This window comes from Sebastes fasciatus, chromosome 9 (assembly GCF_043250625.1).
Source record: "Sebastes fasciatus isolate fSebFas1 chromosome 9, fSebFas1.pri, whole genome shotgun sequence".
In the NCBI taxonomy this organism is placed as follows: Eukaryota; Metazoa; Chordata; class Actinopteri; order Perciformes; family Sebastidae; genus Sebastes; species Sebastes fasciatus.
This window is the reverse complement of record NC_133803.1, coordinates 34,753,935-34,771,883: the sequence shown is the minus strand read 5'-3', so window position 1 is coordinate 34,771,883 and position 17,949 is coordinate 34,753,935. Positions and strand designations below refer to the sequence as shown.

At 38.1% G+C, this 17,949-nt stretch overlaps 2 protein-coding genes across 2 annotated transcripts; both read left to right on the top strand.

Moving 5' to 3' along the window:
- Window positions 1–999: 999 nt before the first annotated feature.
- On the top strand, window positions 1,000–5,786 carry LOC141774612 (cytosolic iron-sulfur assembly component 2B-like). Its single transcript, XM_074647398.1, has 5 exons — window positions 1,000–1,134; window positions 3,796–3,873; window positions 4,129–4,254; window positions 4,517–4,562; window positions 5,189–5,786. The coding sequence occupies exons 1-5, from the start codon at window positions 1,006–1,008 to the stop codon at window positions 5,290–5,292; spliced, it is 483 nt and encodes a 160-aa protein (XP_074503499.1). The 5' UTR covers window positions 1,000–1,005; the 3' UTR covers window positions 5,293–5,786.
- Window positions 5,787–8,512: 2,726 nt separating this feature from the next.
- On the top strand, window positions 8,513–17,692 carry LOC141774610 (transmembrane protein 41A-B-like). The gene is made up of 5 exons (XM_074647397.1): window positions 8,513–8,980; window positions 14,281–14,431; window positions 14,548–14,709; window positions 15,738–15,876; window positions 15,974–17,692. Exons 1-5 carry the CDS (start codon window positions 8,802–8,804, stop codon window positions 16,210–16,212), a joined length of 870 nt encoding a protein of 289 aa, XP_074503498.1. The 5' UTR covers window positions 8,513–8,801; the 3' UTR covers window positions 16,213–17,692.
- Window positions 17,693–17,949: the final 257 nt, after the last annotated feature.

Sequence of the window (17,949 nt, the reverse complement as noted above, 5' to 3'; positions counted from 1 at the left end):
GTACACAGTGAACATCCCAACCAACACAAAGTTGCACATACAGAGGTCTACATACAAAACAACAGAAGAATTTACTGTATACAGTTACAGTAAAAACAACTATGCTGCATCCTCTCTTCTGTTTCGGTCTGGCCACAGCACCTCATCCACATCACAAGCAATGTTTTCCCTGGCCAAGCAGCGGGGGAAATATCGCTTAGCATGTCGAATCCAGCCATGAAAAGCATCAACTGATTGCTAATTGTAACACTGTGTGACAGGTGTTTGCCCATGTGATGAGTCAGTGTGCATAGTAGGGCAATTGACTTTAGAATTTTGAATGACAGTGTGTTCCTTGTGAAAACGAGATTTTCTCATGAAAATTGTGCCAAATGCAGAGAATTGTGTGTAGTGTTTTGAAAAAAGTGTGTTTTAGAACTGCAATTTGAGTGTAAAGCAGGAATTGTGCTTGTAGTTTAGCAGAATTGGTTCAGGGGGTTGGTGCATGAGTTACATGTTGTGGTCATTGTGTGTCAAGTACCAGTATTTGTGTGTAAACAATTGAGAAAAACTGTAATACTTTCTCTTTAGCGCGTTTTGGACTCTGTCGCTCTCCGTAGTTCCAAGGCCTATGGAAGTAGGATAGGTCATGGGTCATGTGTCTAGTAAAACGCATGCGCAGTGTAACTGAAGTGCAGACCAAATTCTACTGCGCATGTGCAATACCCCCTCCCCGGATATATGACGCGTTGATGACGCGTGATTAAGCCTCCTTTTCATAGGCCTTGCGTAGTTCTAGGAGGTTGTTGTGTTTTTCTCTGCTGCTGCGCCACTGATTCACATCCCGAGAGATTCAGACCTTAACGGAGAGACTCAGACCTTAACGGAGAGATTCAGACCTTAACGGAGAGACTCAGAGTTTAACGGAGAGACTCGGAGTTTAACGGAGAGACTCGGAGTTTAACGGAGAGACTCGGAGTTTAACGGAGAGACTCAGTGTTTAACGGGACTGAGTTCACCGTAGAGATGTCCGGAGGAACCCATCTGGAGAACGCGAACCCGGTGATCTTCCAGCGGTCCGGAGACAGACTGATGACTCCGAGAGACGAAGACGAAGACATCCACGACCCCATCGACCCCCGAGAGATCTTCGATATCCTCTTTATACAACTACCTATACCTATATATACCTATATATACCTATATATACCTATATATACCTACATATACCTATATATACCTATATATACCTATATATACCTACATATACCTATATATACCTATATATACCTACATATACCTATATATACCTACATATACCTATATATACCTATATATACCTATATATACCTATATATACCTATATATACCTACATATACCTATATATACCTATATATACCTACATATACCTATATATACCTATATATACCTATATATACCTACATATACCTATATATACCTATATATACCTACATATACCTATATATACCTATATATACCTATATATACCTACATATACCTATATATACCTATATATACCTACATATACCTATATATACCTATATATACCTATATATACCTACATATACCTATATATACCTATATATACCTACATATACCTACATATACCTATATATACCTATATATACCTATATATACCTATATATACCTACATATACCTATATATCCTGTTTATACAACTATATAGAACTAGATATAACTATATATCCTGTTTATATAACTAGATATATATATATATATATATCTAGTTATATAACTAGTTAGTCTGCCTCTAGTTTAGACTGGTTCATATTCAGTTAGTTAGTCTTCCTCTAGTTTAGACTGGTTCATATTCAGTTAGTTGGTCTTCCTCTAGTTTAGACTGGTTTATATTCAGTTGGTCTTCCTCTAGTTTAGACTGGTTCATATTCAGTTAGTTAGTCTTCCTCTAGTTTAGACTGGTTTATATTCAGTTAGTTGGTCTTCCTCTAGTTTAGACTGGTTTTAAACACAGATGGTGTGTGTGCTTGTTAAACTGTATTTTAACTGATAGTCTGGACACATTTCTTTTCTTTTCTAACATTACCAGCTGTTGCATCATCTCTGAGATGACGTTAACGGTAACGTACAGATAACAGTAACTGGTGCTTCTCTGTTAAAGTTACATGGAATAGTAACGTTACTGTAAATGTGTAAAAGTGGTGTCAGAAGTACTTTTAGACCTTTTTACATCAGTAAAAGTAGCCTTAACGCCGCATTGTAGAAATACTCAAGTAAAAGTACAAAAGTATTAACATCAAAATATACTTAAAGTAACTTTACCCATGCATTATGACCACTTTCAGAATAATGTATTTTAATTATATATATATATATTCAGTTTCCTTCTGGGGATCAATAAAGTCTGACTGATAATAATAGTAATATTAAAATCTATCTGTTGATTATATTTTGAATTATTAATTTGGAACTTCTAAGTAACTAGTTATCAAATAAAGGTAGTGGAGGAAAAAGTACAATACTGGCTTCTTAAATGTAATAGAGCAGAAGTATAAAGTTACATCAAATATAAATCATATTATTTTATAATGTGTTGGAAAAGTAACTAGTAACTAAAGTGATCACATAAATGTAGTGGAGTAGGAAGTACTATATTGGCTTCTAAAATGTAATAGAGCAGAAGTATAAAGTTGCATAAAATGGAAATACTCAATTGTAGTATAAATACCTCAAAATTGTACTTAAGTACAGTACTTGAGTAAATGTATACTGTTATATATAAACTGTTTTATATATATATTCATTCATTGCCTTTATTTCAGACCCAAAGGTCCATATCAGTATAAATCAAATAAACCACAAGGACAACAACACAGAGATATAATCACTGCAGTTCACAGTGAGTAAAACATACAGTATATAGGCATTTGTTCCAATAATATATATGGTGAAAATATAGTTAATGAGTATTGCAGGATATGTATACTGCCAGCACATCTTATTAGCTCACATCTTAAACAATATGTTTGTGTACTTCTTGTAAACATAACTTTTTTTTACAATGATTACTTAAGTATTGAGAAAATGAATCAATAATTTAGAAAATGGTTTATAATTTAAGTTATTAATATTCGCTGGTCCCAGCTCCTTAAATATGTGGATTTTCTGGTTTTCTCTCTTTCACATCTTTGTGATTTAAAACATCTTTGAGGTTTGAATAGTTTGACGATGTCACTTTGAGCTCTGGGAAGTTGTGATGGGCATTCTTTCACTATTATGTGACATTCGATAGACTGAATGAAGTAATTAAGAAGATGATTAATCAACAATGAACATTATCATTAGTTGCAGCCCTTCGGCAATATCAGACCACAATCAGCGTATGCCCCCACCTCGTATTAGACAACAGAGTTTAGGTCAGCAAGTACCTTTAAAGACAGTCCTTAAGAATACTTAAGCAATGTTTATCATCTTTGTTTTATGCTGACATCCATGATGACTACCTCATGGGATGTTTAATTACAAACAGACTGTATACAGATGTGTAACACATATTCCAACAGCGTTAGGATCAGTTGAAAAAGACATTTACACTAAGATAAGTAACATTTCTTAATTCACGTGTGCCCTTTATTACTTATTTTAGGTTATTTACAGTAAACGCACAATTACATACCTTGTGATATAACAATAGAAACCACTGTAATATTATTAGTGTCTCACATAATACATCATAATAATAATAATAATAATATACTGACTACATCAGAACAGAGGCAGAACTTGTGTTTTAAATTCTTTAACTAAAGTTACATCTGATCAGATCCATCAACGACCCGGAGCATCCTCTGTCTCTGGAGGAACTCAATGTCGTGGAGCAAGTCCGAGTCCAGGTACGCACCTTTAATTTGATTTACTACTGGGTGAATGCAGGAAAAAGCAGGATATGCCATCGATCTGTCTGTTACTGACCTGACTTTACAGAACTTTTACTGCACTTACTAAAGAAATAAACAAGTAACTTTCACACTCTCCAGCCGTCCTCACTGCAGAAACATCCTACGTCCTTAACGAGTTAAAACAATAAGTTAATTGCATTCAGTATGTTGTTAATTAAGTCTCTTTCTATCTGTGTGTGTTTTTCTCAGGTTAATGATGCAGAGAGCATTGTGGGTATTGAGTTCACGCCCACCATCCCCCACTGCAGCATGGCAACACTCATTGGCCTGTCAATCAAAGTGAAGCTGCTGCGCTCGCTGCCAGACCGGTTCAAAGTACGTGTGTGTGTGTGTGTGTGTGTGTGTGTGTGTGTGTGTGTGTGTGTGTGTGTGTGTGTGTGTGTGTGTGTGTGTGTGTGTGTGTGTGTGTGTGTGTGTGTGTGTGTGTGTGTGTGTGTGCGTGTGTGCGTGTGTGTGTGCTGGTACTATGAATGCACATTTAATATCACCTCCTTTGAGTGTTAGTTAATATGAACAACATGTCATACCGTGTGGGATTTCTGTCTAAACGTTGTGTGTTCTTTCTGTTTCTGCTCAGATTGACGTCCACATCACTCCCGGGACTCACGCCTCAGAGGAAGCAGGTAAATATCACACAGAGACGGCAGGCATGATGGGATATTAGACCATATTCCCCACTAGTCAGGGGTCAGCAACCTTTACTATCTAAAGAGCCGTTCTGGGTAAAAAAAATAAATCTGTCTGGAGCCGCAAAACATTTGATCATTGTGATGAAGGTAACACAGTTTATGAGGGCCAAAGAGCAAATGTACTACGGAGTATTATATAGTATTATTCCAGAATAAAGTCATAATATTACAAAAAAAAGTCATAATATTACGAGAATAAAGTCATAACTTTACGAGGAAAAAATAAAATAACACCTAAAATTACTATATTATATTATTATGACTTTATTCTCGAAATCTATTTTTTTCTTTTTCTCAATGGGCCTAATACTCCGTCGTAGCGTCGTACCATAGACCTACAACGATGATAAATTAAAATTAAAATGTAAACAAAAAACAGTTATTCATTTCATTTCCATTGTTATAAATCCACATGGAGCCGCTGGAGAGGAGCTGAAGAGACACATGTGGCTCCGGAGCTGCAGGTTGCTGACCCCTGGCCACTAGTCATAATACTGTAGTTACTGTTAAATGTGAGGACTTGATTGTATGTTATGTGATTTTTCTTCTATGTTGTGCAGTGAACAAACAGCTGGCAGACAAAGAGAGAGTTGCAGCAGCTCTGGAGAACTCCTCTCTGCTGGAGGTGGTCAACCAGTGCCTGACCCCCCCTAAGGGCGTCTGAGCAGCCAATCAGCTTCATCGTCTTCTGCTTTCAGCCACTGATCAGCCAATCGTGTTCGGCTCTGTCTTTGACGACTGAGGTGTGTCTGCCAAGCTCTGTGTCCGGCCGCCCATCACCAATACAGGTGTGAATAGCTGCAACTGGCGGACACTGATGCTGCAAACCCAATTATTGAATGTTTCCTCCTAAAGAGAGCCATACAGACGGCTAGTCATCATGCAGAACAGTCTGCACAAAGCAGTGTTAGTAATTCTACTTCCATCTGTGGATTTTTGTGGTGAAAAAGTTGAGAAACTCTGTCCGTCAGTTCATTCAGTGTATTTCCTGTTTTATATTATTAAATCTGTATTCTAACGGATGCAATGAATCATTTTTAGAATAATATTTGGACTCAACATCTGCAGCAACAATCCACACCTGTATATAATATTGATGCTTTTGACATCATATTAAAAATGTATAGACCAGAAATTACAAATAAAAGATGAAGATATTTTTGTGTGTTTTTTAAGATGTATTTCTTCAGGGATATAAATAATTTCATCAGACATTGAATTAATGTTCTTCACTTGACCTTATTGAAACAATTCCATGAATGGCAATTAGGGCTGGGCGATATTAAGGAAATCAAATATCACGTTATTTTCAACCAAATACCCTGATATCCAATCCAATCCAGTCCAAATCTATTTATAAAGCACATTTAAAAACAACAAAAGTTGACCGAAGTGCTGTACAATTATACATAAAAACATAAAAAACAACAATAAAACAACTAAGACCAACTTAAATAAAAATATTCAACTCTCATGCCGAGCCAAAAGCCATAAAGGAATAAAAGTGTGTTTTGAGGTTTGATTTAAAAGCAGGCAGTGTGGGGGACGGCCCAACATGTGGAGGCAGAGCGGTCCAGAGCTGCAACTGAAAAGGCTCGGTCACCCCTGAGCTTTAAAGGTCCCATATTGTGCTCATTTTCAGGTTCTTACTTGTATTTTGGGTTTCTATTAGAACATGTTTATATACTTTAATGTTTAAAAAAAAACTTTATTTTCCTCTTACTGTCTGCTTGAATATACCTGTATTTACCCTCTGTCTGAAACGCTCCGTTTTAGTGCATTTGTATGGAATTGCAACAGAATTGCGTTGCTAGGCAACAGCTCGGGTCCATGTTTACGTCCTGTCAGCTCATGTCATTCACATCCACTGCAAAAGGAAATAAACTGGGACCCATTTAGAATGTTTACGTTTAAAACCTTGTAATGGTCTAAATATTGTATATTTGTGACATCACAAATGGATAGAAATCCTGATGGCTTGTTTCAAATGCACAGTCTCTGAATACGGGCTGTGTGTGTTTCTCTGTGGATTGAGCGTTTCGATACTTTTACAGTATTTATATAGAACTTAAACCTGCTTTATAATATAAAAGCCATGAAAATGTCACTTTTTACAATATGGGACCTTTAACTTTGACCTTGGGGACAGTCAGAAGCAACTGGATCTGAGTGTCCTTGATAAAAGATGTGGTTTTAAAAGGTCTGAGAGATAAGTTGACGATTTATATGTTAATGATTAAATCTTAAAATCAATCCTAAAAGGCACAGGGAGCCAGTGAAGTGAAGCCAGAATCGGGGAGACGTGATCACGTTTACCAGTTAAAAGACGAGCTGCCGCGTTCTGAACAAGCTGCAGGCGACACAAAGAGGCTTATTGGCGAACACCAACCTAAAGTGAATTACAATAATCAAGACGTGTGGTGATAAAAGCATGCATTACCTTTACGAAATCATAATGCAACAATATTGTTGGGTTAACCATCAGTGCTTTCACAAAATATTTACACAATGAGATTTTTTTATGAATAATCATCAAAAAGTTTACAAGTTCACAAGAAAATTGTTCAAAACAGTCAATATGAATATAATATTTAAACATCTGATTCATCTATGCACAGACTCAGATGTGTTTTTAGGGAAATCCAATTTAATATTAAAGCTGCGAGCAGCGATGAACGGGCCCTCGCACCTTCCCACACGTTGGGGGTACTGGCGGGACGGAGATTGACGCGGCCAGGAACAATGAAACCAGAACTCTGATGAGTGCAACGACGCCTGCAACAAGACTCTACGACAACTGATTCATGAGTTATGAAAGGGGGTGGGGCTATGAGTATTTTTTTTGCATGTAAATGTCCTCAGGACTGGACCCTTATCATGCCTGAGGAATCTGGGGCAGATCGGACTATGTACAGTTGAATTACAACAACTTCCTGTTTTATGGCGAATGGCTCAAAATGGCCGCCACGCCACGGTCAGGTCGTTTAGTAAAAACTCTCCATTTGAATAACTTTTCATCCTCAAGGTCTTAAGATGGTCCTCACCAAATTTCAAGTCGATCTGATTAAATCTGTAGGAGGAGTTCGTTAAAGTAAACGGCCCATAAAACGCTAAAAATGGGCGAAAATTGCACAATAAATTCAAAATGTCTGACTTCCTGTTGAGTTTTGGGCATACCTCCAAGAGGCATATTCGTGTGTCTCCACATGTTACATCTGTCTGCCAAATTTCATACATGTAGGTGAATTCGGAGCGGGGAGCTCAATTTTTCCAACTTTCTAGGGGGCGCTAGCGAGCACCCGAGACCCTTAAAATACTACATGTTTCACCGCGTCTGATAAGTGTGCAAAGTGTAACAACGTTTTGAGCATGTTGAGGTCCTCAAAAAGCCGTTCCATTTCAAGAAAAAGAAAAATAATCCCTAGAGTTTCAATCGGGCCTTCGCTGGCCCGACGTTGTCGCTGCTCGGGCCTAATAAAGGGCAAACTAATGCAGTTCAAGCAGTAGCTCTCTGCAGAAGGCCCTGCAGAGAGGGCTTCACTCTACTGTATTGTTCAGTGTGTTTGTCTGTCTGAGGCTGTGTAGTGGTGGTGTTGTAAGGGTTGTGAAAAATCAAACATCTCCATCCAAGACTGTTTTAATCATTTAGTCATGAAATTGAAAAATGTAAGTGGTTTAGTGTCCATGTGAATATCGCAAAAGCAAGATTGACTGTCCTGAACTATCCACACAGCAGAACAGCTTTATATAATGTCTGCGTTCCTCCAGCAGGAGGAGCCGTTATCTTGCCCCTGCAGGTTCAGTGGCTCCTTCTTGTTGGTGCACATTCAGAGTCCTGCAGCTGTCCTCTCAAAGTTCAGTTAATTATCTAGTAAATAGTTTAATATCTGTATGACTGTTGAAGACATGATGTGAGAAGTGACAGAAGATAAAAAGAGAAACCTGCAGGGTGTTCTGGTTACACTTTACGTCAACAGAGTCTCTTGTCTTCTCTCTGGACATGAAGACACTTGTTGGTGTCTCTGTCTCTGCTGCCATGTGATCCGTCTGCAGAATGTCCTCCGTCATCCTCAGCCCTCCTGCTGCCCGGTAACACCCCTCCTCTCTCGGTGTCTTCCAGCTGACCTGCAGCAACACGTTGACTTCCAGAGGAGGTTTCAGCCGCGGAGCGACATGCGCTCCTTAGCCGGCCTGGCTGCTCTGGTGGCGGCCGCCAGCGTCTTCCTCTACCTGCTGTCAGCTCACCTTCCTCCGGGACCGACCAGCCTCCAGCCGGAGGACCAGGACGAGGACCATGACCATGACCAGGACCAGGGGGAGGGACAGGACGAGGCGGGGGTCCGGGAGTTCAGGTAGGAAACACACAGTGACACTTTAGAATAAAGTTAAATTAACTTAAAGTTTGTTTTTCTTAAAATACAGAAGATTTTTTATTTTTATTTTTATTTTTATTTTTATTTTTATTATTATTATAATCACATTATTATTATTATTATTATTATTATTATTATTATTATTATTATTATTATTATTATTATTATTAAAATAAATTCATCACATCATTATTATTATTATTATTATTATTATTATTATTATTATTATCATTATTATTATTATTATTATTATTATTATTATTATTATTATTATTATCATCACATTATTATTATTATTATTATTATTATTATCACATTATTATTATTATTATTATCATCACATTTTTATTATTATTATTATTATTATCATCACATTTTTATTATTATTATTATTATTATTATTATTATTATTATTATCATCATCATATTATTATTATTATAATTATAATCACGTTATTATTATTACTAATATTATTATTATTATCATCACATTTTTATTATTATTATTATTATAATCACATTATTGTTATTATTATTATTATCACATTATTATTATTATTATCATCACATTTTTATTATTATTATTATTATTATTATTATTATTTATTTCAGTCTCTCCCAAACTATAGGTAATTAAGAAATTTAGCCTATTTTATTTATTTTATTTTATTTTATCAGAATATTGTTTATTGCCAGGTGTATCAGGTTATTTTTCTCGGAATTTGCTTTGGTCCGTCGGTGCAAATAGGTGGTAAAAAATAACAATAGAATAATTAAAACGTTAGAATAAAATAAGAATAAAATAATTGAAATTCTAGCAAGATACAACATACAGATATATATATATATATATATATATATATATACATATATATATTTATTTTATTTTATTTTATTTTATTTTATTTTTATTTGGCTTTTAGCTATGTTTACATGCTAAAAATATTAAAATATATAAAAAAAATACTGGGCAATAAAACCCCTACAGCAGTGGTTAACTTTCAGTGTGTAGTTTGCTTGTTCTCCTGTATTAATGTGGGTCTTCTCCTACATTACAGTAAGGTGAAACTAAACTACCCACAGCTCACAGGACTGTGAGTTTATCCCCCCTGTGATGGGTTCTCACAACCCTTTCGGTTCATGACCCCTATAATGATTTAATGTGTTCTTACAGTATGACCCGTCATCACAGGCCTTAACGAGGGCGTTCATTCATTGTGAGCAGGTTCAACCAAAGAAGAGTCCTTTTCCCTCCTCAGATTGTTTCATTATAAACCTCCAATGATCCAAAAGATGAAGCAGAAATTCATGTTTTACTAGTGACCCCTTTAATCACCCTGTGACCCCTCACCCTCGTATTTACCTTGAAACCAGCGGACCAGTAACTCATCAACAGTGTTGACCTGCCTCTCTCCCAGTGCATGCTGGGATATGATCCGTATGAGTAAAGGCAATGAATGAAGGAAATAATGACCTCTACAAAACCAGCCAAGTCATCTGTACTAATATATTATATCATCTTTTTGACATGTTGATTTGAGCACATTAGTCACCTATAGATCTTTTTTATTAATATATCTTTGTCACAAATGAGAATAATAATAATAATAATAATAATAATAATAATATTAATAATGATAATAATAATAATAATGATAATAATAATAATAATAATAATAATGATAATAATAATAATAATGATAATAATAATAATAATAATAATGATAATAATAATAATAATCATAATAATAATCATAATAATAATGATAATAATAATAATAATAATAATAATAATGATAATAATAATAATAATGATAATAATAATAATGATAATAATAATAATGATAATAATAATAATAATGATAATAATAATAATAATAATGATAATAATAATAATAATGATAATAATAATAATGATAATAATAATAATAATAATGATAATAATAATAATAATGATAATAATAATAATAATAATAATGATAATAATAATAATAATAAAAATGATAATAATAATAATAATAATAATAATGATAATAATAATACAGTGATCAACCTTGTTATAACTTGGGACAGAATCATTTCTATACATATGCTGTTTAAATAATTTGCTTAAAGTAATCAAGTAGTCCGCTTACAGCGTTTTGTCTTTTCATAAATGATAATATATGGAAAAAATTTATATATTTGATATTTATTTTATATTAGGCGTTGCCTACACTTTATTTTCAAGCCTGTTAAAAGTAATTAAGTAAAAGTTATTTATTTAGTGCTTTACAAGATCATTATAAAATAAAACACAATGCATAAAGACAAATACACAATAAAGACCTAAATGCATAAAAATGTTTAAATGCACTGAAACTCCACCGAGCTGCGATGCTGAGATGCCTATTTGGACTACTGACATTACACAACACTGTTTTAGGCTATAGCCTAATTATAACTTGAACTACAGTAAGCTATATAGTATATACTGTACTGTAGTATAGTGTACTTTAATTATGCATAGTACAGTAATTTAATGTATACAGTAATAATAATAATCTGCTTATAATGATCAGTTTGAGGCGGACAGACGTGATGTAATAATAATAATAATCATGTCACTAAAATATTAAATGTGTTTGATAGTCACATCTCCCCTCAGGACATATCGGACTGATCGCATTACTCCTGTGTGTGTGTGTGTGTGTGTGTGTGTGTGGCGTGTTGCTATGTGCCAGACAGTCAGTGTGAGGTTGTCTATGGGATGATAGAATAACGCCGACCAAGATACTCTGAAGCCAAGAGCAGCGCCCATCTGTGTGTGTGTGTGTGTGTGTGTGTGTGTGTGTGTGTGTGTGTGTGTGTGTGTCTGTGTGTGTGTGTGTGTGTGTGTGTGTGTGTGTGTGTGTGTGTGTGTGTGCGTGTGTGTGTGTGTGTTTTACATCGATATGACTCGTATTATACGGTTACTTCTACGTCATTTAAACATGTGAGTTCACCCTACACAGTTACATTGAGTCATGTGAGTGTGTATTTCTGTGTACTGTGGCCATGATACAGGTCAACTTAATGACTTCTCTTTATATTAAGTATGTTTGAAACCAACTGAGGTCAAAATATTGAACTTTTTCAAACAGAAACAGAAGAAAACTAAACCAAACACAACAAAACAACAACGACAGCACAAAACACAAGTTCACACAGGGCGGTCCTTCAATCAAATGCTACAGATTTAATCAAACAGTCAACTATAGAGACCGTCTTGTGATGGGATCACAAGTCACATCACACCAGACGCGCCGCCGTATCGGGCCATCAGCATAGAGTGGAGGGCCAATGTACTGCTGTACTCTGCTCCTCTGCCTGCCTTCACTCACACACCGCGCTCCTTCTCTCTCTCTCCCTCCACCTCTCACGTGCATGCTGCTCACTCCACACTGCAGAAGAGTTAGTTTAGCTCTGAGAATATCTAGTGAATGTTCAGTGGACGTTTGTGCAGAAATAACTGCTGCAGCTCCTCCAGACCAACAGAGGTTTCCCGTGTCTTGTGAAGTGACGGGGCTCCGCAGAGAGAAACGTTATCGTCTCCGACCAAAACTCCGGCGTCTCCCCTGTTCCCTCCGGCCGCGGTCGGGAGGCTGAGGCAGGAAAAGCCAACACTAGGATCAGCATTGATTCATGGAGAGACCTTGGTCTGGTCAGCTAACATTACTGCCAAGCAGCTGAAATATAGAGTGATATTGTGCTTTTAGCTGACGTGTGTCTCCTCACTGTGTTGAGCGATGCTCCTTCATGTCTTCCTGGAGACGCCTGCTGGAGCAGGAGCTACTACAGAGGAGGTTTACAGTACTTTGCCAGGTGTTTATATGTCGGCCTGTCTGCTTACAGATGTTATCGTAGTGCCACAACTGTGCAAGATGCAGTCACGAAACTTTACAGATGTATAGTTGAGATCAAAATTTAGGTTGATTTCAAAGATGGGTGTAGTCTGAGCGAGGGGGGGCGACCGAATTTGGCGTTGCAGCTGGTGTGATCCCATCGCAAGATGGTCTCTAGTTCTTCATGTTTTCCTAAAAAATAAAATATCAATTATCAAATTAAGATCATATTGCAGGTTAAAGTTCTTTTATTTTCAAAACATTTTTTATAAAATGTTATTTGATGTCACTAAATGGCGCAAATAATGCCTACATTGTGTGATCTGTTAGTTCTTTCATAATGCTTTTAAAGCTGAAACTATTAGTCAATCGAAAAAATAATTGGCAACTATTTTGATAATCAGTTAATCGTTAAAGTTTAAAATCAATTTATCCAGCAGAAATGTAAAATATTCATGAGAGGATTTGCTTTTTGACGACACAAACATTGAAGACGTCATCTTGGGCTCTGGGAAATTGTGGTTCACTATTGTTGGACATTTTATAATCTTACCAGTTTATAAATTTAGGGATTAATTTGTAGTGAAAACAATCATTAATTTCAGCCCTGGTTGCTTTAAAATCTCTCTCAACATTAAACCTGATACGAGTTGTGATGAAGTGACCTCAGAGTTCAAACCCCCTCTCTCTGTGTGAGACAGAAGGTTTCTCATGGGGTTAGACGTAAGCCAAATTAAAAGTGCCCACGATGACACATTTCCCTCCTTAAATACTGAACATTCATTCACGTATCGGAGCGCGTACGCATCATCGACCTGCTGACCAATGACAGAGCAGAATGTTGGTCCACTGACCAGTAGAAAGGAGGAGTGCTGACGGTCAGAGCAGGTGGTCTAGACTCTAGACCACCTGCTCTGACCGTCAGCACTCCTCCTTTCTCTAGACTCTAGAGGAAGGCGGCATCTTGAGTTTCAACGGGGGGATTTTGGCGTGTGTGTGTGTGTGTGTGTGTGTGTGTGTGTGTGTGTGTGTGTGTGTGCCCTCTGCTCAAGTCTACAGGCAGCGACACTATTTCTGTCCCTCAATCAAAAGTATCCCGTTACCCTCCATCTCACTCCTCCTTCATTCTGATATGATCTTTCCTTCTTCTTTATAAAAACCTGAGGCCTCGTTTTGTTGTTTGTTTCACTCAAATAAAAAACAAAAAGACATTTTCTCTTCCGACTACTGTAGGATCTCATCATGCAGATACTTTCCAGCACCAACACAGTGAAGTTAAAAGGATTTTTAGAGGATAACTTCAGTATTTTCTCACAGACTGATGTGTACGGGCTTCTAAAGGCCTTAAAGGAGCTTGTTGAAAAGTCAGCAGATATACTCGACCTTTTGTTCTGCTGTGTCTCTCTTCCCGTTCAGGCTGAAGTTCCCGTCGGACCTGGACGAGCTGCGGGAGCTCGCTGAGATGCTTAAGTTTTATAAACAAGAACATCACGGCTACGTTCTGCTGCTGTTCTGCAGCGCCTACCTCTACAAGCAGTCCTTCGCCATACCGGGCTCGTCCTTCCTGGTGAGACACACTGAGCATCACGTCACATTTAGACATGACATCGAGGAATGGTGCACGGTGTTTGGTTGACACAACTTGAATCCATCTCTCTATCTATCCATCCCTCCCTCCTTCAGAACATGTTAGCCGGAGCCATATTCGGGCCCTGGGAGGGTCTGATGCTGGCCTGCGTACTCACCACTGTCGGCTCCACGTTCTGCTTCCTGCTCTCCTCTACGTTTGGAAAGCAGCACGTTGTTCACTTCTTCCCAGAGAGGGTGGCCCTGCTGCAGAGGAAGGTAGGCGTCTCCATCCACTCGTTAACTTCAGAGTGCTCTTCCTGTGCACATCACATCCATCTGGGTATCTGGAGTTCCTACCAACCCGCAAACTGGGAAATAACACCCCCCAGTCCGTTTTCAGATCTCTTTCCCCTTCCTATGTCACACGCAGGCTCATTAGAATATCTCCGCCCACAGCTTGAGATCTACCTTTGCAAAGGTGCACCATAGTTTCCTCGCGAGCCAATCAGAGCAGACTGGTGTTACAGGTCTATTCAGACAGACAGGATGAGGGTTTTTTGAACATTAAAGCATGTAAACATGTTCAGATATGGGACCTTTAAGAGTCTACAGCCATGATAGGCTCTGTTAGGCTGTACTCAATGCTAATGTCAGCTAGCGAGCATGCTCACAACGACAACGTCAACATGCTCATGTTAAGAAAGTCACAGTATAGCTGAGGCTGATGGGAAGATGAGTTTTGCAGGTATTTGGTCAAAAGACAAAATATTGGACAAATAAAAATGTTGATGTCAGTGAATGTAAATATTTTAACATCATAGAAGATAAATCATTTCCACTGTTCAGAGATTTGAAGAGCATTTTACCTTCTCTTCTCTTTTTATCCTCTTAACCTCCGAACCTCTGTGACTGCTACTATGAATTTAGCCTTCAGACGCAAGCAAGACAATAAATAGATATATATTGCTATTTAAAACAAAATCTCCCCCAAGTCTGACGTTCAAAGTTAATTTTTTGGTTGTGCATTTTGCAGCACTGATTAATGATAATGGGGGGAAAACAATGAATACAACAAAAGGCAAACAAAGTGATGGAAGATTTTTTTTCCATTAATATTAATTATTAATTATTTGACTTTTCTGCAGTCTTCTCAGTTCCTCCTATACAGACTTTATGACGCTCTGTTACGTTTACTTATCCCCTCATTTTCCTTCACCATCTTTGTCCTTTCCTTCCTTCCTTCCTTCCTTCCTTCCTTCCTTCCTTCCTTCCTTCCTTCTCTCTCTCTTTCCTCCCTCCGTCAGGTGGAGGAAAATCGTAGCAGTTTGTTCTTCTTCCTCCTTTTCCTTCGTTTCTTCCCCATGACTCCTAACTGGTTCCTTAACATCACCTGTCCCGTCCTCAACATCCCTATGCCCATTTTCTTCTCCTCTGTGTTCATAGGTGAGACTACACACACACACACACACACACTGAAAACACACACACACTCTGCACAAACAGCCATGATGACTTACTGATTGTCACGATTCTCCTCCAGGTTTGATCCCCTACAACTTCATCTGTGTCCGTACGGGCTCCATGCTGTCAGAGATCTCCTCCCTGGATGACATCTTCTCCTGGGCGACGCTCGCTCAGCTCCTGGCCATCGCCCTCATGGCTCTCCTCCCAGGAGCGCTGATCAAACAGTACAGCAAAGGTCACCTCAAGGTGGACGGCATGGACAGTAACGGAGCCAGCCAGGAGGCTGAGGTCAAGCAGGACCGGAAGAGGCGATGATTCTGGGATGAATCATCTGGTTTGGGATTTACCCAACATCATGCCAGAAGGAAACACTCTCTCCACCGGGAGGCATGTGACCTTCTGTCCACTTCAGCCTCGTGATTTGTGTAAGGTCACACCGAAGGCTCGTCATACTTATAGTATGATCTGTTCTGAACGTTTGGAAATGTCTTCAGGTCGTGTTGCACCGGGCTTCAAGACTACAGTTTCCTTTAAATGCTATTACACAGAGCTAAAGTCTTCTGAGATGGGCCCTAAAGTTCTTTAGTCTTACAATAAAATAAAGTCTTAAGTTGAGGCTGAATGTTCGCTCTTCAAAGTGCACATCCTGGAGAAATACTGTGATGAGGATTGGTGTTTGTTATCACAAACTTTGTCGTTACCCGCCGCCATTTTCTGGCGTATGCCCGATCGATCGGTGCTGAGCATGAGATGAGAAGGAAGCGAGATGGCTCACTCCGTAGCTACCTCCATCAGGAGTTAAAGGATGTGTTTAATTCTTTTTTTAACACTTGATCTATGGAGAGGCGAAGTCCTGCCCCTTCCGCTGGACCCCCATGGGACCTTATCTCAGAAAGAATATGAATAACGGTGGTCAACGGCGAGAGACAAATCATTTTTTGATCCCGTTTGTATTGCTCCATGAATCACACACGTGATGTTTGTTAATTTAAAACATCATTTTGCAAGTGAAGATATAAGACTGTGAAAATACGTAATTAGAAAGACGACACACCCGAAAGTCGCATAAGGGACGTCTCTCTCTCTGAATCTGGTGTTAGTGACGTATGTTGTGCGAGACGAGAGATGTTGTTCACTGAGCGGTTTCACACAAAACTAGAAGTGCACTCGGAGAGCGCAGACCTCCGCCAAGGCAGCTTTCATGTCTGTCGCTGCCCCCAAAGCGTCGTCGTCACTCTTTGCAAGTCACCAAGTGTGCCTTGGTCGAAGTAAACTGTAAGGTCACCGTGTTTGATGAGAAAAAAATGGTGAGAGGCTGGATGACGCGTCATCAGTTACACTGCACATGACCTAAAGCCTGATGTGTTAATGCACAGGCTGAGCGGAGTTATTAAAAAAAATTCCCGAAGCCGGATCATGATCCGGATCGCCACCAAAATCGAATGGCGTGTTCATTGTGCCACACTTCTCCCCTCCAAAAGATTTCATTCAAATCCACATTGGACTTTTGGAGTAATCATGCTAACGGACAAAGCAACAAACTAACGTCGGTGAATACATAACCTCCTTCCTTGGCCTTCGGCCTTGGCGGAGGTAACTAAATAACACTACGACAAACTGAAACTCTCTTGACTTGCAAAATTATCTTTTAAATTGACAAACATCAGATGTGTGATTCATGGCGCAATTCAAACGGGATCAAATAAATATTTGTCTCTCTACCGTTCACATTTTTTTCCGAAATAAGGTCCGATAGTGGTCCACCGGAGGAGGAGGGACTTCGCTATCCATCGGGCAAGTGCGGGTAATCCTTATAAAGCTTTCATCTAACAACAGAAAAACTAAGTTCCTCTTTAATAATAGTATTTCTTTTGGAGACTGTCTTTAGAAGATCACTGTGAATATGAGGCCTTTAACGGAGTGTGATGTTGCACTTTATGTGTGTGTGTTAGTATCAGTGTAACTGATTTAAGTTTGGATTTGTACTATTTATATTTTTTAAAAACAGTATTTTACAGAGCAGTTTATAGAGAATAGTCTTTCTTATCAAAA